Source organism: Vulpes vulpes, chromosome 12 (assembly GCF_048418805.1).
Source record: "Vulpes vulpes isolate BD-2025 chromosome 12, VulVul3, whole genome shotgun sequence".
Classification (NCBI taxonomy): Eukaryota; Metazoa; Chordata; class Mammalia; order Carnivora; family Canidae; genus Vulpes; species Vulpes vulpes.
Genome location: NC_132791.1, coordinates 74931792 through 74955081, shown reverse-complemented (window position 1 = coordinate 74955081; position 23290 = coordinate 74931792). Strand labels below are relative to the sequence as shown.

At 42.0% G+C, this 23290-nt stretch overlaps 1 protein-coding gene across 2 annotated transcripts; it reads right to left on the bottom strand.

The window, feature by feature from the left end:
- Positions 1–2192: 2192 nt before the first annotated feature.
- On the bottom strand, positions 2193–12198 carry LOC112910342 (olfactory receptor 2W1-like). 2 transcript variants are annotated; one of them, XM_025986582.2, is made up of 2 exons: positions 7386–12198; positions 2193–6252 (listed from the first exon to the last, which is right to left on the bottom strand). In XM_025986582.2, exon 2 carries the CDS (start codon positions 6234–6236, stop codon positions 5292–5294), a length of 945 nt encoding a protein of 314 aa, XP_025842367.2. In that variant the 5' UTR covers positions 6237–6252; positions 7386–12198; the 3' UTR covers positions 2193–5291. The 2 variants fall into 2 exon arrangements, with proteins under 2 accessions (XP_025842367.2, XP_072584988.1); XM_072728887.1 differs by having other exon boundaries at positions 2193–7545; positions 8534–12198.
- Between the last annotated feature and the right edge of the window lie 11092 nt (positions 12199–23290).

Sequence of the window (23290 nt, the reverse complement as noted above, 5' to 3'; positions counted from 1 at the left end):
AAGAAAAGAGAGGCAGAGACACAGGCAGAAGGGCTGTGCAGGGAGCCTGATGTGGGACTCAATACCGGGTCTCCAGGGCCACACCCTAGGCTGAAAACAGTGCTAAACCACTGAGCCACCCCGGCTGCCCATGTTGTTCACTTTCAAACATCCAGAAGACTAGATGTTTCAAGTAAGGATTTATTTAAAATTTGTCCACTACATACATAGTAGCACTGAAAGAACATTCTGGCCTAGAACCCTTCTTTCTCATCTATATCAACCTAGTGGAAAGTATAAGCATTTGTAATGCTTAGAGGAGATTTTAAGTTTCACTTCCTCTAGTTTTCAGAATAGTCTTTCCTATGAATTTATTTTATTTTTTTTAAATTTTTTTATTTATTATTTATGATAGTCACACACACACACACACACACACAGAGAGAGAGAGAGAGAGAGAGGCAGAGACACAGGCAGAGGGAGAAGCAGGCTCCATGCACCGAGAGCCCGACGTGGGACGTGGGATTCGATCCCGGGTCTCCAGGATCGTGCCCTGGGCCAAAGGCAGGCGCCAAACCGCTGCGCCACCCAGGGATCTCTCTTTCCTATGAATTTAAACACAAAGTGTACACAATGTATTTGTTTACTAACTACTTTTGTTATACACTGGCTCTTTAACATATAGAAAGACTAGATGATGTAAATTAGGACTTTGTCCTTTATATACACTATATACATAGCTAAGTAAAATAAAATACAGAAATCCAGGACAATGGTTAATCCTGGCTAACTATAAACATACTGGCATAAAGCCCTTTACACTTTCTTCTTCTTCCTCCCTGAACCAGCACAGATATCATATAATGTGTACTGCTCTGAGAGGTGGTTTGATCACTTTGACCATCTCATTTTTAAAAATATTTTTTAAAAATTTATTTATTTATTCATAAGACACACACACAGAGGCAAGAGACACAGTCAGAGGGAGAAGCAGGCTCCATGCAGGGAACCTGACGTGGGAGTTGATCTCAGGTCTCCAGGATCACACCCTGGGACCAAGGCAGGCACTAAACTGCTGAGCCACCCAGGCTGCCCATCATCTCATTTTCAAAAGACAATATTTCATATAAATTTTAAAAGGATTTTCTACAAAATGTGTTATTTTAATACCTCTACTTTTAACATAGTTTGTGCACTTCTAAACATCTAGGAAGGCTAGATGTTTCAAATAAGGACTTAAGTTTGTCCACTATATACCTAGTAGTGTTGAATAAACTACACACATGTAACAATGAGTTATATTTGAAAGTGCCTTCTGCATATGAACATTTTAGAACCCTTCATTTCTCACTTCTCTCTACTGCCAATCCAGAGGGTGAATAGATGGGCATGTGTCACGTAGATGTGACTACAATGTCATCTCTAAAAATCCTTTTCAGAAGACAGCTTTCAATGAATTTTAACACAAAGTGTACAAAATATGTTAGCTTACTAACTACTTTGTCATACACTGGCAACCTCTTTAATATCCAGAGATTAGATATTATAAAATTAGGACCTATTTGTCCAGTATATATACAATATATACAGTCAAATGCCCATAACATATAGGGCGATGGATAAGCTGAAATGTTCCAGCACACACTGAACAAATATACTGTTCAGAGAGGTGGTTTAGCAATTCCATTTCCAAAGATATTTCCCATCAGTTTTTTTATAATAAATTTATTAATAATAAATTTATTTTTTATTGGTGTTCAATTTGCCAACATACAGAATAACACCCAGTGCTCATCCCGTCAAGTGCCCCCCTCAGTGCCCGTCACCCATTCACCCCCACCCCCCGCCCTCCTCCCCTTCCACCATCCCTAGTTCGTTTCCCAGAGTTAGGAGTCTTCATGTTCTGTCTCCCTTTCTGATATGATATTTCCTACTGATTTCTCCTCCCTACCCTTCTTTTTTTTTTTAAATGATAAGAATATTTATATATATATATTTTAATAATAAATTTAATTTTTTGGTGTTCAATTTGCCAACATACAGAAAAACACCCAGTGCTCATCCCGTCAAGTGTCCACCTCAGTGCCCGTCACCCATTCCCCTCCAACACCCGCCCTCCTCCCCTTCCACCACCCCTAGTTCATTTCCCAGAGTTAGGAGTCTTTATGTTCTGTCTCCCTTCCTGATATTTCCCAACATTTCTTTTCCCTTCCTTTATATTCCCTTTCACTATTATTTATATTCCCCAAATGAATGAGAACATACACTGTTTGTCCTTCTCCGATTGACTTATTTCACTCAGCATAATACCCTCCAGTTCCATCCACGTTGAAGCAAATGGTGGGTATTTGTCGTTTCTAATGGCTGAGTAATATTCCATTGTATACATAAACCACATCTTCTTTATCCATTCATCTTTCGATGGACACCCAGGCTCCTTCCACAGTTTGGCTATTGTGGCCATTGCTGCTAGAAACATCGGGGTGCAGGTGTCCCGACGTTTCATTGCATCTGAATCTTTGGGGTAAATCCCCAACAGTGCAATTGCTGGGTCGTAGGGCAGGTCTATTTTTAATCTTTGAGGAACCTCCACACAGTTTTCCAGAGTGGCTGCACCAGTTCACATTCCCACCAACAGTGTAAGAGGGTTCCCTTTTCTCCGCATCCTCTCCAACATTTGTTGTTTCCTGCCTTGTTAATTTTCCCCATTCTCACTGGTGTGAGGTGGTATCTCATTGTGGTTTTGATTTGTATTTCCCTGATGGCAAGTGATGCAGAGCATTTTCTCATGTGCATGTTGGCCATGTCCATGTCTTCCTCTGTGAGATTTCTCTTCATGTCTTTTGCCCATTTCATGATTGGATTGTTTGTTACTTTGCCGTTGAGTTTAATAAGTTCTTTATAGATTTTGGAAACTAGCCCTTTATCTGATATGTCATTTGCAAATATCTTCTCCCATTCTGTAGGTTGTCTTTTAGTTTTGACTGTATCCTTTGCTGTGCAAAAGCTGCTTATCTTGATGAAGTCCCAATAGTTCATTTTTTTGTTTCTTTTGCCTTCGTGGATGTATCTTGCAAGAAGTTACTGTGGCCGAGTTCAAAAAGGGTGTTGCCTGTGTTCTCCTCTAGGATTTTGATGGAATCTTGTCTCACATTTAGATCTTTCATCCATTTAGAGTTTATCTTTGTGTATGGTGCAAGAGAATGGTCTAGTTTCATTCTTCTGCATGTGGATGTCCAATTTTCCCAGCACCATTTATTGAAGAGACTGTCTTTTTTCTAGTGGATATTTATCAAATATTAGTTGACCATAAAGTTCAGGGTCCACTTCTGGATTCTCTATTCTGTTCCATTGATATATGTGTCTCTTTTTGTGCCAGTACCACACTAAGACCATTAACTCTTACAAGCCCCATCACCCCACAAAAATATGAAGGTGGTTGGTGCCTTACACCATACAATCACAGAGCAAAGGCACCATTAATGTGAGTATTCTCATGTGCAGGGAGTATTTCTAGTCTCTGAAATGATCATCTTGAAGTGAAGGGGAGTAGTTTTCTCTCCAGCATAGAGATTCTCAGAATTTGAATATATTTACCAGTAAAGCAAAGTAAAAAAATATTGGGAGCAACTATGATATTGCCAAATTTTTGTTTTGTCAAATAAGAGCATAAAGTATCATTCAAAAATTACCATTTTTACCACCATAGTTCACAAAAGAAAGAATGTTATAAAACCAGAGCTAGAAGGAAGGCACTTGATGTGATGATAAGCACTTGTGTTATATGTAACTGTTGAATCACTAAATTCTACCTCTGAAACTAATAATAAGGTATATGTTAATTAATTGAATTTAAATAAAGAATTAAAAAACAGTATAGTACCAAACAACAAATAACTTTTTATATTGAATTCATTTAGGTGAAACTCATTTCCTTCATTTGTCTTATTTAAGAGACTTGAGAAACTGTTAACTTCCTTTCACAGGTATATAGGAGGGAAATTAATTTAAATCCATAAAACTATGTTATTTTTTCTGTTTAGAGACTCAACATCTTTCTATTCTGTATGTAACAGTGGTTCTCAAGCTTTAGTCTGATCACCTGTAGTGTTTGTTAAAAAACATCAGTTGCTGGTCCATCCTCAAATGGTTGGCTCAGTAGGTCTGAGGTGGGATGAAGAGTGTGCATTTCTGATAAAGGGCAAAGTGATGTTGTTGCTGCTGATCCAAGGTTTGCGCTACCTTACAGGAAAACCCCAAACTCCTTATCAGGCCATGATGGGCAAAAGCTAAGGTACTTTTAAAAGAGAGATATCAAAATAGAGTGTTAATTTATATTAAGCGATATAGAAGCTTTCCCTCCTGTAATAGTGTGGAGGCATTGCTCTGCTGCAGGGGTATATCTGTTTCCATTTTATTGTTCCATTCCCTCTTAGGATTTTTGGCAAAGCTAGGTACTCTCCAAATTCACATTCCACCTAAGAGGAAGGGGAGAGAGAAGGATGAGAGCAAATGGCTTCATTTTTGAGAAAATGTCCCAGGAGTTGTACACATTGCTTCCCTAGCATTGTATTGGTAGGAGGCCAGATTCAGAAATGTGATGTCGGCACGGTGGCCCTGTGCCCAGTTAAAACTAGAAGCAGAAGGTGGAACAGCTATCAGTGAGTCATTGGTCTACAGCACAAAGGCCTTGCTGGTAGTATCAGGTGCCTGAAAGGGACTGTTATTTCCACGAAGGTGTTACTTCTGGAAAGAAAGAAATCAGTGTCCTTGTGTAATCCTACATTAAAATAAATTTCCCGGGACACCTGGGTGGCTCAGTGTTTGAGGATGGGATTCGGCCCAGGGTGTGGTCCTAGAGTCCCAGGATCGAGTCCCGTATCGGGCTCCCTGCATGGAGCCTGCTTCTCTCTCTTGCCTGTGTCTCTGCCTCTCTCTGTGTCTCTCATGAATAAATAAACAAAATCTTAAAAAAAAAGAATCATAAAAAAATAAAATAAATTTCCCTGTGAAATATTTTAATACTTCGTGCATATCTCTGGTATTGTACTTAACCACATTTCATAATTATATATTTAGTGGTCTGTAGCCCCCAACTGGTCTTGAAGCTTTTTAAATATATGGATTGAAGTTTCTTTATGTATCTGTATCTCTTTCTCCTTGTAATTTCTGTCTACTTCCTACTTATTTACAAAGTTAGTACCTAGTACAATTCTTTGTACATGGTAGACACTCAATAAATTCTTTGCATAAATGAATCAATTATCTGTTGATAATTTTTAATATTATTTCCTATCTCTCTTCCATCGAACTCATGACTTTGCTGACCGTTCTTCTATATGTAGTATTCTCTTTACTGCACTCTTTACATCTTTGTTTCTTAAAGTGTAGATTAGAGGGTTAAGGGTGGGTGTGATGATTGTGTAAAAGAAAGTAAAGAACTTCCCCTTATCTTGGGATGTGCTACTATGTGGTTTCATGTACATGTAAATGATTGTTCCATAAAACAGAGTTACAACTGTGAGGTGGGAACCACATGTATTGAGGACCTTATGCCACCTTGTTGCTGACTTGATCCTCATGACAGCTTGAGTGATAACTGCATATGAGATGAGAATTAGTGACAGAGGTATTAGAAGTAATATCACTCCAAGAGCATAGACAGTGATCTCCATTACTTTTGAATAGACACACGCCATCTTGATCAATGCTGGCGTCTCACAGAAAAAATGATCCACCTCTCGGTGTCCACATCTTGGCAACTTCAGAGTCAAGGAGCAGAGAATTAAGGCACTGCCAAGACCACCTAACCAGGCAGTGAGCACCATCTTCTGGCAAAGCTGAGGGTGCATTATTACTGTGTAATGAAGAGGTTGACAGACAGCAGCATAGCGGTCATAGGCCATCACAGCCAAGAGAAGACATTCTGTGGATCCCAGCTCAAGGGCAACAAAGGATTGAAGCACACACCCTTTATAGGTAATAGACTTTGTTGGACCCCATAGATTTACCAGCATCTGGGGGGCAATGCTTGTTGTATAACAGAGGTCCAGAAAAGACAAATTAGATAAGAAGAAATACATGGGAGTATGGAGCTGGGTGTCTAGGTAAGACACAAGAATGATGGTTGTGTTTCCTACCAGAGTCACAATATAGAAGATGAAGACAACCCCAGAAATGATGGGTTCTAATTGGGGCCAATCAGAAAACCCCAGGAGGATGAAATCTTTTGCAGAACTTCCATTGTTTGTGTCCATGGCTCCTCAGGAAAGTCTAGGAGACAAACCATGGCAATCAAAATAGCATCAGGCCTAGGTAGAAATAAAAATCTCTGAAATTTGCCATGAGTATCTCTGTTCCATTTGGACACCTATGTTAACACTTTCCTTGTGTTCAGTGCCCAAAGCCTCTCCCTGATTAATACTAACCAGTGTGGTTCTAAAAACAACATGGTAGGGGATCCCTGGGTGGTTCAGTGGTTTAGCGCCTGCCTTGGGCGGGGGGTGGGATCCTGGGCCCACGTCGGGCTCCTGCATGGAGCCTGCTTCTCCCACTGCCTGTGTCTCTGCCTCTCTCTCTCTCTCTCTCTCTCTCTCTGTGTGTGTGTCTGTTTGTCATGAATATATAAATAAAATCTTTTAAAAAAAAGTTACCATCACACCTTTGCTTCTCTGTATTTTGATTAAGTAATAAATCCATGAAGTTAATAATGGGATAGATTTTGTGTGGTTTCTTTTTAAAATTACAAATCAGCATACTTGGTCATGACAAATTTTCCCTTATCAAAGGAGTAAGTTTGAGGTAGAATGTTAAATGTCCCATTTTCTTGGGATTCGTCCCCTCATTCGGTAGCAGGATCACTTTCCATATTCACTTCTAAGTGTGTGGATACCAGCCATTGTAATGTCCATCATCACCAACCTCCTCCTTATGTTTTCCCTCCTATTCAACATTGCAGACACCTCTGTTCCTGTGTCAATTCTGTTGTTCCCCATATACTGAACTTTTTGTGGCTCATGTGTTTCTGGTGCCAGGAAAAATTGTCTTTCTTTTTAACCTTGGTTTCCATGTACAAATGCTATGTGTTTCTTGGAATACCTTCTGTGACTGCTATTAAACCATTTAAGAAGCCTATTGATTTGTTGCAGAGTTAAAAACTGAATGAATTCAGGACACGTGGGTGGCTCAGTGGTTGGGTGTCTGCTTTTGGCTCAGGTTATGATCCCAGGGTCCCGGGATCAAGTCCTGCATTGGGTTCCCCACAGAAAGCCTGCTTCTCCCTATGCCTCTGTCTCTGCCTCTCTGTCTCTCTCATGAATAAATAAGGTCTTAAAAAACTGAATGAATTCTAGAAACATTTGGTTACCCTATATATACAGCACACAACTGTGTTAATGCCTACTTACCTGGCATTCAGCAAAAGTAGCTAGATAGGTTGAACAAGAAGTTGAACAAGAAGCAGCTCAGTAAAAAGTCAATGAGATGTTTCCCCTGTGGAATTTACCAATTATATGAATCAATCCTCTGTCTGCTTCAGAACTGTATTTGTAAAACCTCATTTAAATTCTGAAAGATTACAGAAAAGAGATTAAGAACACATAAATTTCACTATTTCTGAATAATTGATCATATCATTAAAATAGGTGGAATGTTTAATGACTGAATTAGTTTATACATTTTTTATTTTTTTTAGTTTAAAAATGTTTTATGAATATGACCATGAAATTCTGACCTAGGGTGCTTTATATTCATAGTGTGTTTGGGACCAAGGGATAAAAAACCATAATTGCAGTTTCAATGAAATATGGTAGTTACCTACAGTATATCATTGCTATTAGCAGGTTAGTTAGAACATGAAAGTCTTATAATCATGAAGGAACTGTTATTACCATTATTTTTATGAGATTTGGATATAGTTTTCCTCATTACAATATGGAGATTTAATTTAGTAATGCGAATTTTTTATGTGGTAGGAGGTTGGCTAAGTTGGGCATAGTGCTTAAGAGCAAAGACCCTAAACCCAGAGCTTGGTGTCAAATCCCAGCTTCACTACTGGGAGGTAGCATGTCCCTGGGCAGTTATGTAACCTCTTTGTGCACTAGATTCTCTATGTTTTCAGTGATGATAATAATTTCCTGAAAGGGAGGTGGTGAGGGTTAGTATTTGTGAAAGCACTAGGAATTGTGCTTCGTTCATATTTAATTCTCAAAATTAAAATTGTATTCATCTATCTACACATTTTTCTTTTCACTCCTTACTGTTTTCATTATTCACACTTTGATTTTACCATGATGGTCTAGAACTAAACTGGGATAGTTAACATCTCATGTTTGCATAACTTTTCAAAAGCACAGACACTCATGTACACAAAAGTGCCCATAAGCATGATGTACCTACTGAACTGATAAACCCAGAGGTAGGAGAGGATAGAGGACTTAGTTCCCAACATGCCTTGATTACAAAATGCACCTGGGGTTCTTTGACCACATAAGGTTGGGAGAGTGTTGGGAATTAAAAGGCCATAGGATTTAAGAGTTGAAATAGACTCAGAAACCATGATCCATCCTTCTGCTCCTGAAGGAGGTCTTCCACAGAATGTTCACACAGTTCCTGTTCTCAGAGCGTTATGGCTGTCCTTTGATCTGTGCCTCATCCCTACTCTTTATGTTGAGCTCAGAGAAGCCTCTTTAACATTCAGGCACTGGTTCTTTTCCTTTTTCTGGAAATAACATGGAATAAGTCAATTCAACATGGTTTCATTAAAAGAACAGTTTTTTTAATACAATAACAGAACATAGAGACTCCTAACTCTGGGAAACGAACTAGGGGTGGTGGAAGGGGAGGAGGGTGGGGGGTGGGGGTGAATGGGTGATGGGCACTGAGGGGGGCACTTGAGGGGATGAGCACTGGGTGTTATTCTGTATGTTGGCAAATTGAACAACAATAAAAAGTAAATTTATTATAAAACATATAGAAAAAAGTAAAAGCTTAATGAGTTAAGGTGAATATTCTTGCTTCTTTTTGTGCCTTGACCAATCATTACCCCTCGTTCCCAACGTATCCACTATATTAGTGTTTATAGTAATCACCTCCTTGTATTTTAATACCTTGATAATGAAAATATGCATCTCTAGATAATATTGTTTAGTCCAACTCATTAAAAATTGTGTACATGTCTTTTGAGTTCCCTTAATGTTAGAACCTATTATCAAATATTCTCTTCGGTTTATGTTTCCAGACTAGTTGTATATGGTTATCAGCTACTGCTAACTATGTATATTTAATTACCATGCTTTTCTGGTTGCTATCCATTGCACTCACCATGGTTTATTGAATGTCTTGGATTAGTGAGTTGAGAAGTGAATACATTACTTCAGGTGTGCTTTGTAAAAAAGAGGCATGTGATGTTTTCACTGAAAAGGTTTTCATTTTTCACGGTATGGACTTCAGTTTCTAATAGCTTAGCACAATTTTACATTTGACTTTGTTCAGTGAAATGTAAGACAAATGAAGCAAACATATATATAATTTCAATGTACATAATGATGTGGAGACAAAATTAGAAACAAAACTAGAACATATTTACCTTTCGGAAGGAAGAATTCACAGCTATCTTGTCTTTTGTAGTTTAAAGGTACCTATATTCCCATTCTGATGAGTCTTCACTTCACAGGTAATCAGAAGGATTCTGGTTTGGCAAGTTACTAAGTCCATGGAATACTGATTAGCCACAACTTTGTTGTACAAACACCATAATTATATTTGCATGAAATGCAAAAGCTGACCTAAGATTCAGTGAAATCTCTATTTAATGTGGATGGAGGAGAGAAACTTGATGTGCAACTGGTAGAAAAGTTGATGAACTTGGCTTGTTAAATGTATTTTTGTTGGGATATTTGTAGTCTTTTCATGTGGACTTTTATTAGACACATTTGTGGGTGGTTCTTTACCCAATTAAACCAGGAATGCCCTCTGTTGCTCTATGTGTGCTCCAAAAAGTGTTTATTAGGGCTCCAAAGGCTAGTATGTTAACAGGGTGTAGACCATGGGGACTGGTGCTCCACAGAGATGATTAACAGATCTTAGACTGAGGTCAGAGGCTTATCTAAACAACTATTTTAGAAAGATTTCCCTTCAGACATTGGATTTTTCTTGCCTTTCCCCTTTTTGTTATTCTCCATGAAAATTAATCTCAGAGGTGAATTTATGTATGTATGAAATTTACTGTTGAAGACTGAAAATCTGTAAACCATGTCTATAAAAATGAACACATTTAATTGAACTTTGTTTTCTCTTTTTGGGTAAGATATCAATCAAGTTGGAGAAATATAGGCAATTGTCTAGTGTTGTGTCTGCAGGAAAGAAAATACTTGCTAAAAGGTTTTTTAGCCTTTCCCCTAAGATCAGGAACAAGACAGGGATGTCCACTCTCACCACTGCTGTTCAACATAGTTCTGGAAGTCCTCGCCTCAGCAATCAGACAACAAAAAGACATTAAAGGCATTCAAATTGGCAAAGAAGAAGTCAAACTCTCCCTCTTCGCTGATGACATGATACTCTACATAGAAAACCCAAAAGCCTCCACCCCAAGATTGCTAGAACTCATACAGCAATTTGGTAGCGTGGCAGGATACAAAATCAATGCCCAGAAATCAATGGCATTTCTATACACTAACAATGAGACTGAAGAAAGAGAAATTAAGGAGTCAATCCCATTTACAATTGCACCCAAAAGCATAAGATACCTAGGAATAAACCTTACCAAGGAGGTGAAGGATCTATACCCTAAAAACTATAGAACACTTCTGAAAGAAATTGAGGAAGACACAAAGAGATGGAAAAATATTCCATGCTCATGGATTGGCAGAATTAATATTGTGAAAATGTCAATGTTACCCAGGGCAATTTACACGTTTAATGCAATCCCTATCAAAATACCATGGACTTTCTTCAGAGAGTTAGAACAAATTATTTTAAGATTTGTGTGGAATCAGAAAAGACCCCGAATAGCCAGGGGAATTTTAAAAAAGAAAACCATAGCTGGGGGCATCACAATGCCAGATTTCAGGTTGTACTACAAAGCTGTGGTCATCAAGACAGTGTGGTACTGGCACAAAAACAGACACATAGATCAATGGAACAGAATAGAGAACCCAGAAGTGGACCCTGAAATGTATGGTCATCTAATATTCGATAAAGGAGGAAAGACTATCCATTGGAAGAAAGACAGTCTCTTCAATAAATGGTGTTGGGAAAATTGGACATCCACATGCAGAAGAATGAAACTGGACCACTCTCTTTCACCATACACAAAGATAAACTCAAAATGGATGAGAGATCTAAATGTGAGACAAGAGTCCATCAAAATCCTAGAGGAGAACACAGGCAACACCCTTTTTGAACTCGGCCACAGTAACTTCTTGCAAGATACATCCACAAAGGCAAAAGAAACAAAAGCAAAAATGAACTATTGGGACTTCATCAAGATAAGAAGCTTTTGCACAGCAAAGGATACAGTCAAAAAAACTAAAAGACAACCTACAGAATGGGAGAGGATATTTGCAAACGACATATCAGATAAAGGGCTAGTTTCCAAAATCTATAAAGAACTTATTAAACTCAACACCAAAGAAACAAACAATCCAATCATGAAATGGGCAAAAGACATGAAGAGAAATCTCACAGAGGAAGACATGGACATGGCCAACATGCACATGAGAAAATGCTCTGCATCACTTGCCATCAGGGAAATACAAATCAAAACCACAATGAGATACCACCTCACACCAGTGAGAATGGGGAAAATTAACAAGGCAGGAAACAACAAATGTTGGAGAGGATGCGGAGAAAAGGGAACCCTCTTACACTGTTGGTGGGAATGTGAACTGGTGCAGCCACTCTGGAAAACTGTGTGGAGGTTCCTCAAAGAGTTAAAAATAGACCTGCCCTACGACCCAGCAATTGCACTGTTGGGGATTTACCCCAAAGATTCAGATGCAATGAAACATCGGGACACCTGCACCCCGATGTTTCTATCAGCAATGGCCACAATAGCCAAACTGTGGAAGGAGCCTCGGTGTCCATCGAAAGATGAATGGATAAAGAAGATGTGGTTTATGTATACAATGGAATATTACTCAGCGATTAGAAATGACAAATACCCACCATTTGCTTCAACGTGGATGGAACTGGAGGGTATTATGCTGAGTGAAATAAGTCAATCGGAGAAGGACAAGCAGTGTATGTTCTCATTCATTTGGGGAATATAAATAATAGTGAAAGGGAATATAAAGGAAGGGAGAAGAAATGTTGGGAAATATCAGGAAGGGAGACAGAACATAAAGACTCCTAACTCGGGGAAACGAACTAGGGGTGGTGGAAGGGGGGAGGAGGGCGGGTGTTGGAGGGGAATGGGTGACGGGCACTGAGGTGGACACTTGACGGGATGAGCACTGGGTGTTTTTCTGTATGTTGGTAAATTGAACACCAATAAAAATTAATTAAAAAAAATAAAAGGTTTTTTAAAAAAAATTATGGAATAATCATAATTCTGTGGTTTGCGAGCCTTATCATAGTTGTTCCTATTTTCAATGAAGTAAATACAGTATCATGAACATATTTTCGCCTACCATTCAATCCAAGTACTGGGATCTCTCTAACAGCTTATTGTTACCTCTATGCTTTTACATCTCCCTTGTTCTTACCTGACTGCCAGGGAAATAATCTTGAATTTGGTGTTCATCACGCACTTGCATTAGAATATAACTTCTATATCAACAGATTCACATACATATGTCAATGCCTAAATAGCATGTATTTTAAGGTTTAGCTTATTTGAACATTCACAAAAGATATTGTAGCTTATATGTGGTTTTGGGACTCTCCCTTCTTCACCTAACATTTTGTCACTGAGATTATCCAATACTTTTTGTGTCACTGTGATTCATTTATTTCCACTACTGTATAATATACCATCGTGTGGATATAGTAGAATCATTAAAAAAATAATCATTTTGCATCTTCACTCATGATGGCCATTTTTCCTGATTACAGTTCTTGGCTCATATGAAAGGCTTTAGGATACACAATTTTATGTCTCTTGCAGCATGTATGCAGGAAGGTCTTTTGAGTATATGCCTAGGACAGGAATTGCTGGCTATGGAATAAGCAAGCTTTACAAGGTATTATCTCCCAAAGTGGTTCTATTTTTAAAAAAATTATGACTTAGCTGGCTGCCAGTTCTATTAATTTATCCCACCCTTGTTTTGTATAAATTATTCCAATGATCTACATTTTCTACACTGCCTGGCCTTGGGGACTTTTAAATCATGCCAACTGAGAAAAATGGCAGGATGGAGGAATAGGGGTCTTTGTTTCACCTACTCCCCTGAATTTAGCTAACTATCAAATCATCCTGAACACCTCTGAATTCAACCTGAGATATGAGAAAAGAATGGCCAGAATTCTAGAAAGAGAAAAGTGACTTTTTACAAGTTTAAAATTTTCTATTTTTTTCCTTTTTTCCCATTTCAAGTAGTTTCTTTTATGAACTCTTTGTTTTTAAGCCTTTTTTAAAACTTCCATTTTTTACACTTATATTCTTCATTTTTGGCTTCCTTTCATTGTATTCAATTTTAGTTTTTTTTGTGTGTGTGTGTATATATATATATATAATATATATATATTTTTAAATTTCTTTTAAATTCTGAAATTTAGTGTCTTCTAACACAGAAAAAAATACACTCAGGACCAAATGGATCACCCTGTTTTGTCCTCTCTGTGAGAATATATTCTCTATCTCTCCCCTTTTTCTTTTTTTCTTTTCTTTTCTGGTTTCTGGCCTCTTGGATTTCTCTAGTACATATTTCCCTTGGGTCATGGCTGATACTTTTGATAGTGCTCACTCATTCATCCATTCATCCATTCCTCTCTGGGCAAAATGACTAGAAGGAAGAATTCATAACGGTTACCAGCTTGGCTTAAAAAAAAAGCATAAAAGACTAAGAGAATCTCTTAGTGCAGAAATGGTATCTAATCAGGCCAAAATTAAAAATGCTATAACTGAGATACAGTCTAAGTTGGATACTCTAACTGCTACGGTAAATGAGGCAAAAGAGAATAAGTGACATAGAAGACAAGTTGATGGAAAGGAAGCAAGCTGAGGAAAAGAGACAAAAACAACTGATGGACCAAGAGGGGAAGCTTTGAGATATCAATGATGCCATGAAATGCAGCAATATCAGAATTATTGGGGTGCTGAGGGGAAAGAGAGAGAGAGAGAGAGAGAGAGAGAGAGAGAGAACGAACCAGAAGGTATACTTGAGCAAATCATAGCTGAGAACTTCCCTAATCTTGGGAAGAAAATAGGCATTCATATCCAAGAGGTAGAGAGGACCCCTCCCCAAATCAACAAAAATAGATAAAAACACTGACACAGCTTGAAGTCTGGCATCATGATGCCCCCAGCTTTGGATTTCTTTTTAAGCATTCCTCTGACTATTCAGGGTCTTTTATGATTCCATACAAATTTTAGAATTATTTGTTCCAACTCTCTGAAAAATGTCCAATTTTAACAGGGATTACTAGGGGTAGCACAGACATTTTCACAATTTCTTCTTCTAACCCATGAGAATGGAATGTTTTCTCATATAAGTCTTCCTCAATTTCCTTCCTAAATGTTCTGTAGTTTTAGCATACAGATCTCTTTTTCTATTTTAATTTTTTATTTACAAATTTTTATTTATTTTTATTATTTAATTTTATTTTTTACAGTTAATAAGATCTTTTTTTTTTATAAATTTATTTTTTATTGGTGTTCAATTTGCCCACATACAGAATAGCACTCAGTGCTCATATGGTTCTTGGATATTCTCTTGCTGATATGATGAATCACATTGAGTGTTGAACCAGCCTTGTGTCCTGGGAATAAATCCTACTTGCTCATGGTGAATAATTTTCTTAATGTACTATTGGATGCTATTGGCTAGTATCTTGTTGAGAATTTTTGCATTCATGTTCATCAGGGATATTGGCTTATAATTCTTTTTGGTGGGGTCTTTGTCTGGTTTTGGAATTAAGGTGATGCTGACCTCATAGAACGAATTTGGAAGTACTCCATCTCTTTCTATCTTTCAGACAGCTTTAGTAGAATAGATATGGTTTCTTCTGTAAACGTTTGATAAAATTCCCCAGGGAAGCCATCTGGCCCTGGACTTTTGTGTCCTGGGAGGTTTTTGATGACTGCTTCAATTTCCTACCTGGTTATTGGCCTGATCAGGTTTCTATTTCTTCCTGTTCCAGTTTTGGTAGTTTGTGGCTGTCCAGAAATGCGTCCATTTCACCTAGATTGCCTAATTTATGGGCGTATAGCTGTTCATAATGTTTCTTTTTAATAATAAATTTATTTTTGATTGGTGTTCAATTAGCTAACATACAGAATAACACCCAGTGCTCATCCCGTCAAGTGCCCCCCTCAGTGCCCGTCATCCATTCACCCCCACCCCCCACCCTCCTCCCCTTCCACCATCCCTACTTTGTTTCCCAGAGTTAGGAGTCTTTATGTTCTGTCTCCCTTTCTGATATTTCCCGCACATTTCTTCTCCCTTCCCTTCTATTCCCTTTCACTACTATTTATATTTCCCAAATGAATGGGACCATAAAATGTCCTTCCCCGATTGACTTATTTCATTCAGCATAATACCCTCCAGTTCCATCCACGTTGAAGCAAATGGTGGGTATTTGTCATTTCTAATGGATGAGTAATATTCCATTGTATACACAAACCACATCTTCTTTATCCATTCACCTTTCAGTGGACACCGAGGCTCCTTCCACAGTTTGGCTATTGTGGACATTGCTGCTAGAAACATCGGGGTGCAGGTGTCCCGGCGTTTCATTGCATCTGTATCTTTGGGGTAAATCCCCAACAGTGCAATTGCTGGGTCGTAGGGCAGGTCTATTTTTAATCTTTGAGGAACCTCCACACAGTTTTCCAGAGTGGCTGCACCAGTTCACATTCCCACCAACAGTGTAAGAGGGTTCCCTTTTCTCCGCATCCTCTCCAACATTTGTGGTTTCCTGCCTTGTTAATTTTCCCCATTCTCACTGGTGTGAGGTGGTATCTCATTGTGGTTTTGATTTGTATTTCCCTGATGGCAAGTGATGCAGAGCATTTTCTCACGTGCTTGTTAGTCATGTCTATGTCTTCCTCTGTGAGATTTCTGTTCAGTTTTTGGATGGATGCTTGTATTGCTATGTATTTCCCCCTCAGGACTGCTTTTGCTGCATCCCAAAGATTTTGAACAGTTGTATCTTCATTCTCATTAGTTTCCATGAATCTTTTTAATTCTTCCTTAATTTCCTGGTTGGCCCTTTTATCTTTTAGCAAGATGGTCCTTAACCTCCACGTTTGAAGTCCTCCCAAAATTCTTGTTGTGATTTAGTTCTAATTTCAAGGCATTATGGTCTGAAATGTGCAGGGGACAAACCCAATCGTTTGGTATCGGTTCAGACCTGATTTGTGACCCAGTATGTGGTCTATCCTGGAGAAAGTTCCATGTGCACTTGAGAAGAATGTGTATTCCATTGAGTTTGGATGTAAAGTTCTGTGGATATCTGTGAAATCCATCTGGTCCAGTGTATCATTTAAAGCTCTCGTTTCTTTGGAGATGTGCTTAGAAGACCTACTGAGTATAGAAAGAGCTAGATTGAAGTCACCAAGTATAAGTGTATTATTATCTAAGTATTTCTTCACTTTAGGTATTAATTGATGGATATATTTGGCAGCTCCCACATTCGGGGCATATATATTAAGGATTGTTAAGTCTTGTTGGATAGATCCTTTAAGTATGATATAGTGTCCCTCTTCATCTCTCACTACAGTCTTCGGGGTAAATTTTAGTTTATCTGATATAAGGATGGCTACCCCTGCTTTCTTTTGAGGACCAGTTGAATGGTAAATGGTTCTCCAACCTTTTATTTTCAGGCTGTAGGTGTCCTTCTGTCTAAAATGAGTCTCTTGTAGACAGCAAATAGATGGGTCCTGCTTTTTTATCCAGTCTGAAACCCTGTGCCTTTCCATGGGGTCATTAAGCCCATTCAGGTTCAGAGTTACTATTGAAAGGTATGAGTTTAGGGTCATCATGATATGTATTCAGTCCTTGTTTTTGTGGATTGTTCCACTGAACTTCTTCTTAAAGGGGAATTTTAAGAGTCCCCCTTAAAATTTCTTGCAGAGCTGGTTTGGAGGTCACATATTCTTTCAGTTCCTGCCTGTCTTGGAAGCTCTTTATCTCTCCTTCCATTTTGAATGCGAGCCTTGCTGGGTAAAGTATTCTTGGTTGCATGTTCTTCTCATTTAGGACCCTGAATATATCCTGCCAGCCCTTTCTGGCCTGCCAGGTCTCTGTGGAGAGGTCTGCTGTTACCCTAATACTCCTCCCCATAAAAGTCAGGGATTTCTTGTCTCTTGCTGCTTTAAGGATCTTCTATTTTTGGAATTTGCAAGCTTCACTATTAAATGTCGAGGTGCTGAATGGTTTTTATTGATTTTAGGGGGAGATCTCCCTATTTCCTGGATCTGAATGCCTGTTTCCCTTCCCAGATTAGGAACGTTTTCAGCTATGATTGTTCAATACATATTCTGGCCCTCTGGCCCTTTTGGCGCCCTTGGGAACTCCAATTAAACATAGGTTTTTCTTCCTCAGGCTGTCGTTTATTTCCCTTAATCTATCTTCATGGTCTTTTGTCTCTTTTTCCTCAGTTTCCCTCTTTGCCATCAGCTTGTCTTCTATGTCACTCACTCGTTCTTCCGCCTCGTTAACCCTCGTCGTTAGGACTTCTAGTTTGGATTGTATCTCATTCAATTGATTTTTAATTTCTGCCTGATTGGATCTAAATTCTGCAGTCATGAAGTCTCTTGAGTCCTTTATGCTTTTTTCTAGAGCCACCAGTAGCTGTATAATCGTGCTTCTGAATTGGCTTTCTGACATTGAATTGTAATCCCGATTTTGTAACTCTGTGGGAGAGAGGACTGTTTCTGATTCTTTCTTTTGAGGTGAGGTTTTCCTTCTAGTCATTTTGCTCAGTGCAGAGTGGCCAAAAACAAGTTGTATTGGGAAAAGGAGAAAAAGAGAGGAGAGAAATAAGGAAAGAAAAGAGAAAAAGAAAAAAGGAAGAAAAAAAGAAAAAAACAGAAGGAAACACAAAGAAAGGGGAAAAAAGGGGGGTGGGGAAGCAAACAATTCAAAAAGCAAAAAGCAAAAAACAAAAAAAACAAAAAAACACGGGGAGTATCTTGTGTTTCTGCATACTTTAAGTCCCTTGAGTTCCCCTGAAACTGGTCCGTCTAGTTGGTCTTCTGGGGGAGGGGCCTGTTGTGCTGATTTTCAGGTGTTAGCACTTGGGGGAGCTGCTCTGACCCCTGCCTGGTGCAGGGCTCAGTGGGGGTTGTTTATGCCGTGAGGCCCCAGGAGGAACCACCACAGTGGCAGCGGCCAGCTCTGGAGCCCTGGAGTCAGCTCCTGCAGTAACTACAGAGCTCTCAGTCGCATGGGCCTGGATGCTCCAGGGTTGGGCCGCTGATCTGCTCAGCTCGGGGCAAGAGAGTCCTTGCTGTCCTGGGCCCTCCTGGCCTCTGCCTGTCCCAGTAGGAGGCCAGATCCTGGGCTGTGTCCCGGCGCCCAGTGCTCCCGGGCCTGTGCTGTTGGATTTGTGCTCCTGGTGGCACAGCCCTCTCCGTGGAGCCGCCGCCCGAGCCTTCCAAGCTGCTCCGGGTCCCGCCGTGCGTGCTGCAGCCCTTAGGGAGGTTGGCACACTCTCCCCGGGGCGCAGGTGTCTGTTAGTGTCCCAGGAAGCCCGAGGGCATCCTTGCCCTCCTGGGGTCCTGCTCTAACTCCCTGCAAGGCCTTTCCCCAGGAAGATTGTTGCAGCTCCTGCTTCTCCGGGATAGGGCTCTCCTGTCCTGGGGACACTTGCCCCGGCCTTAGCCTGGCTCCTCGCGGGGCCCCTCCCCCTTGGATGCCTCTTGTTTCTTTCTTTTTTCCCCATCTTCCTACCTTGATAGAAGCACGAACTCTTCTCACTGTAGCATTCCAGCTGTTCTCTTTAAATCTCAGGCCGAATTCGTAGATTTTCAGGATGATTTGAAGGTTATCTAGGTAATTTGGTGGGGACAGGTGTCTTGGGAGACCCTACTCTTCCGCCATCTTGCCCCTCCTTTTTTATATATATATATTTTAAATTTTTTATTTATTTATGATAGTCGCAGAGAGAGAGAGAGAGAGAGAGAGAGAGAGAGAGAGGCAGAGACATAGGCAGAGGGAGAAGCAGCCTCCATGCACCGGGAACCCGATGCCGGACTCGATCCCAGGTCTCCAGTGCCCTGGGCCAAAGGTAGGCGCTAAACCGCTGCACCACCCAGGGATCCCTTGCCCCTCCTTTTTTTTTTCTTTAAGATTTATTTATTTCTGATAGACATAGAGAGAGAGAGGCAGAGACATAGGAGGAGGGAGAAGCAGGCCCATGCCGGGAGACTGATGTGGGACTCGATCCCGGGACTCCAGGATCACGCCCTGGGCCAAAGGCAGAGGATAAACTGCTGAGCCACCCAGGGATCCCCTGTATCTCCATTCTCATTAGTTTCCATGAATCTTTTTAATTCTTCTCTAATTACCTGGTTGACTCTTTCATCTTTTAGCAGGATGCTCTTTAACCTCCCTGTGTTTGTAAAGAGGCGGGGCAAGATGGCGGAAGAGTAGGGTTCCCCAAGTCACCTGTCCCCACCAAAGTACCTAGATAACCGTCAAATCATCCTGAAAACCTATGAATTCGGCCTGACATTTAGAGAACAGCTAGAATGCTAGAGTGAGAAGTGTTCATGCTTCTATCAAGGTAGGAAGAAGGTGGAGGGTGGGGAGGGGAAAAAAGAAATAAAGAAAAGGCATCCAAGGGGGAGGGGCCCCACGAGGAGCCGGGCTAAGGCCAGAGAGTGTCCCCAGGACAGGAAAGTCCCATCCTGGAGAAGTAGGTGTTTCAACAGTCTTTCCGGACGGAAAGGTGCTGGCAGGGAGTTGGAGCCATCCCAGGAGGGCGGGGATGTCCTCAGGCTCCCAGGGGCACCAAAAGAGCACCTGTGCACAGGGGAGAGCGTGCCACACCCTGGAGCCCAGCTCCCTAAAGGGCTGCAGCGTGCGCTGGGCTGGACCTGGGAGCAGCTCAGAGGCGGCTGGGTCAGAGGCTCTGTGCAGAGGGGGCTGTGCGGCGGGTAACGCGAATCCAGCGGCGCAGGCCCCAGACCCCAGGGTGCCAGGGACACAGCCTATGATCTGGCCTCCCCCCAGGACAGGCAGAGGCGAGGAGGGCCCAGGACAGCAAGGACGCTCCTACCACCCAGCGGCTCCAAATTGAGATCAGCGGCCCCGCCCCCAGAGCATCCAGGCCCCTGCAGACCGAGAGCTCTGTAGTTACTGCGGGGGCTGAATCCAGAGCTCCAGAGCTGGCTGCCGCCACTGTGGTTGTTCCTCCTGGGGCCTCAGGGGGTAAACAACCCCCACTGAGACCTGCACCAGGCAGGGGGCAGAGCAGCTCCCCCAAATGCTAACACCTGAAAAAAAGCTGCTTGGGCTGTGGGTCAAAATGCATGCTCCCCATCGGCCCCCCTGACCTTGCGTGCGAGCAGCTGCAGCCTTGGAATTCTCCTGCCAACGGTCGGGTGGAGGAGTTGGGCGCTCTGGCCAGTAGCTGCTTCCTGACTTGCTGCCCAGTTTGAACACCTTGCCTTTCCCTCCCGGAAATGAGCCTCAGTCTCTCCAAGGTTGCAACCAATGCCTGGTGGGAGATGGAGGCGAAGGGGGAGTCCGAGGCCAGGGCAGAGAATCCGGAGCCGCAGCCGGAGCCGCAGCCTGAGGCCAGGCGGGAAGCCGAGGCCCATCCTGGGCCCAACACCAGGACGACATGGGACGTGGGCGCGGGGTCCGGGTAGAGCCGCTCCCCGCCTCCAAGCCAAGTCAGGGACAGGAACCCAAGCTTGACTGGGCTTCGGGAGAGCGCACAGGGCTCCTCGAGGCATCCCCTCCACAGTCGGGGACAGTGCGGAGCGTCCAAGTCCGCCGGCCTCCCTGTCGGAAAGGCAGCTGTCAGCGAGCCCCCGCTGCCACACCGACTGCCTGGAGGTGCCCCTCAGCCGCGCCTTCGGAAGGCTGGGGAGGAGGTGGGCTCGCAGCCCTGGATCTTCCTGCTGGTGCCCATGCTGCTGACGGCCGCTCTGGGCATAGGCTTGCCTTACTTGCCCAGCGATACTGAAGAAAACCTCAAGGAGCAGTACACCCCCATGGGGAGCCTGGCCAAGGCTGAGCGGCGCTTTGTGCAGGGGCATTTCACCACCAATTGACTCTTACAGATTCTCCAACTCCAGGAAGAGCACCAGGGTCAATTTTGTCTCCATCCTAGTGGTTTCCGGCACTGCCTCGCTGCTGCAATAAGAAATCTTAGAAGAAATTAGTACATTGGACACTGTGGTGCAGGATCTGTATGTGGCCAAGGAAAATGGGACCCAGATTGGCTATGATCGGGTGTGCGCTAAATACCAGGGTGCCTGCATGCCCTCCAACCCCCTCCTGTCTGCCTGGCGCATGAATAAGGACCTCGACCCGACAAACATCACTTTCCCGGTCTTCAACCTATCGGGTCAGCCCATTTACCTGGCTGGCACCACTGGAGGAACCTTTTTAGGCAAGAGGACAGGAAGGAACCAATTACTCGTGAAAGCCAAAGCCATGCGGCTACTGTACTACCTGAAAACTGAGAATGTGAAGGACAATGAGCTTATTAGCAAGATGTGGTTGATGCATTTCCTAAACCAATCTACCAACATTGAAAAGAGTTTGGCCTCGAAGAATATCCAGGTACCTGGTGGCTGGGTTTTATAGGAAGGCCAGGGAAACGTGGGAGGGATAATAATACTTTTTCTGAGGACCATAGCAGTGGCACTCCCTGATAATTCGGTGGAGCCCTTGACCTGAAGCATGGAGTGCTTTATTCCATTTGGTACTTAATCCAACTTCCTTAATCTCACACAACAAAGGATGCCACAAATCTTAACTCCTTAGTAATAATCTGGTGGAAAACACAAATCCCACATCCTCAAGGCTGGTGTGTTCGGTACAGGCATTGACTATCAGGTTTTCTAGTCAAATTATGTTGAAATTCCTACTCTTTGTTAAAGTCTTTGCTGTTTGGGGGAGCCCCTTAAAACTAGTTTGAAGTTCACTAAGATGCAAAAACATAGACACCTGAGTGGCTCAGTGGTTGAGCATCTGCCTTTGGCTCAGATCATGATCCCAGGGTTCCTGGATGGAGTCCGCACCAGGCTCCCTGCAGGGAGCCTCCTTCTCCCTCTGCCTATGTCTCTGCCTCTCTCCCTGTGTCTCTCATGAATAAATAAATAAAATATTTTTTTTTAAATGCAGAAACAAACCTTTAAGCAGAAGCTCCATGGTGTCTTTGAAAAGATAACTAGCTCAGCATTTTCCAAGTAAGTTATAGCATAGTGCTAGGCACACGCTAGCTACTCTGTAATTGTTGGGCCAGCAAGCCTACGAATACTTGTGAGTAAGCCTGGTCAAAGTGAGTCAACTACTAGAAAAAAAAGCCCTTGAACACCAGATCTTTCTGGGCAGCATTCGCCAGGGCTTTGAGCTTGCTTCCCTGCCAAGGCAGAAGGACTGAACAAGCTCCAAGGTGTGTATGGCTCATTTGCTGTGGACTTAAATCAAGCTGAGCTACTCCCTGGCCACACAGAGCCACCAACTCAGCTCTGCAGATGGGCAGAGCCACTGGCTCTAGTATCTACTTGGTTGCTCCTGCAAGGAAGAAAGAATGCTGTCACCCAAGATCTGGGCACTAGTTGCTATAAACCCTACCCCAACTACTCCATCTCAATCTGATTCCCAGGGACTGAAACCCCCAGATTTCCCCTATGATCCTTGTGAGGCAAGACCCAAGTGGGTCTCCCAGGAAGCATCCCACAATGCTTGATGAGCTAGATGTTCACCCTGAGCTCTCTCCTTTTTCCCACTGGAGAAACCATAGGCCCGGGGGGGGGGGGGGGGGGCTCTCAGTGCATCGTTGTGCTGGTCTGGGGAGCGTGATGCAATCAGTATAACTGCTCCTCTTGCCCTTCTAATGCAATCCTTTTTAGTTTCTATGTTCAAGGGGTTTTTTTTTCAGCCCTACTCCCATTCTAGGATTTTCAAATGGTGTCTTGCCGATGGATAGTTGCTAGCTGTCCTTGTGAGGAGGACTGATGTTGGGA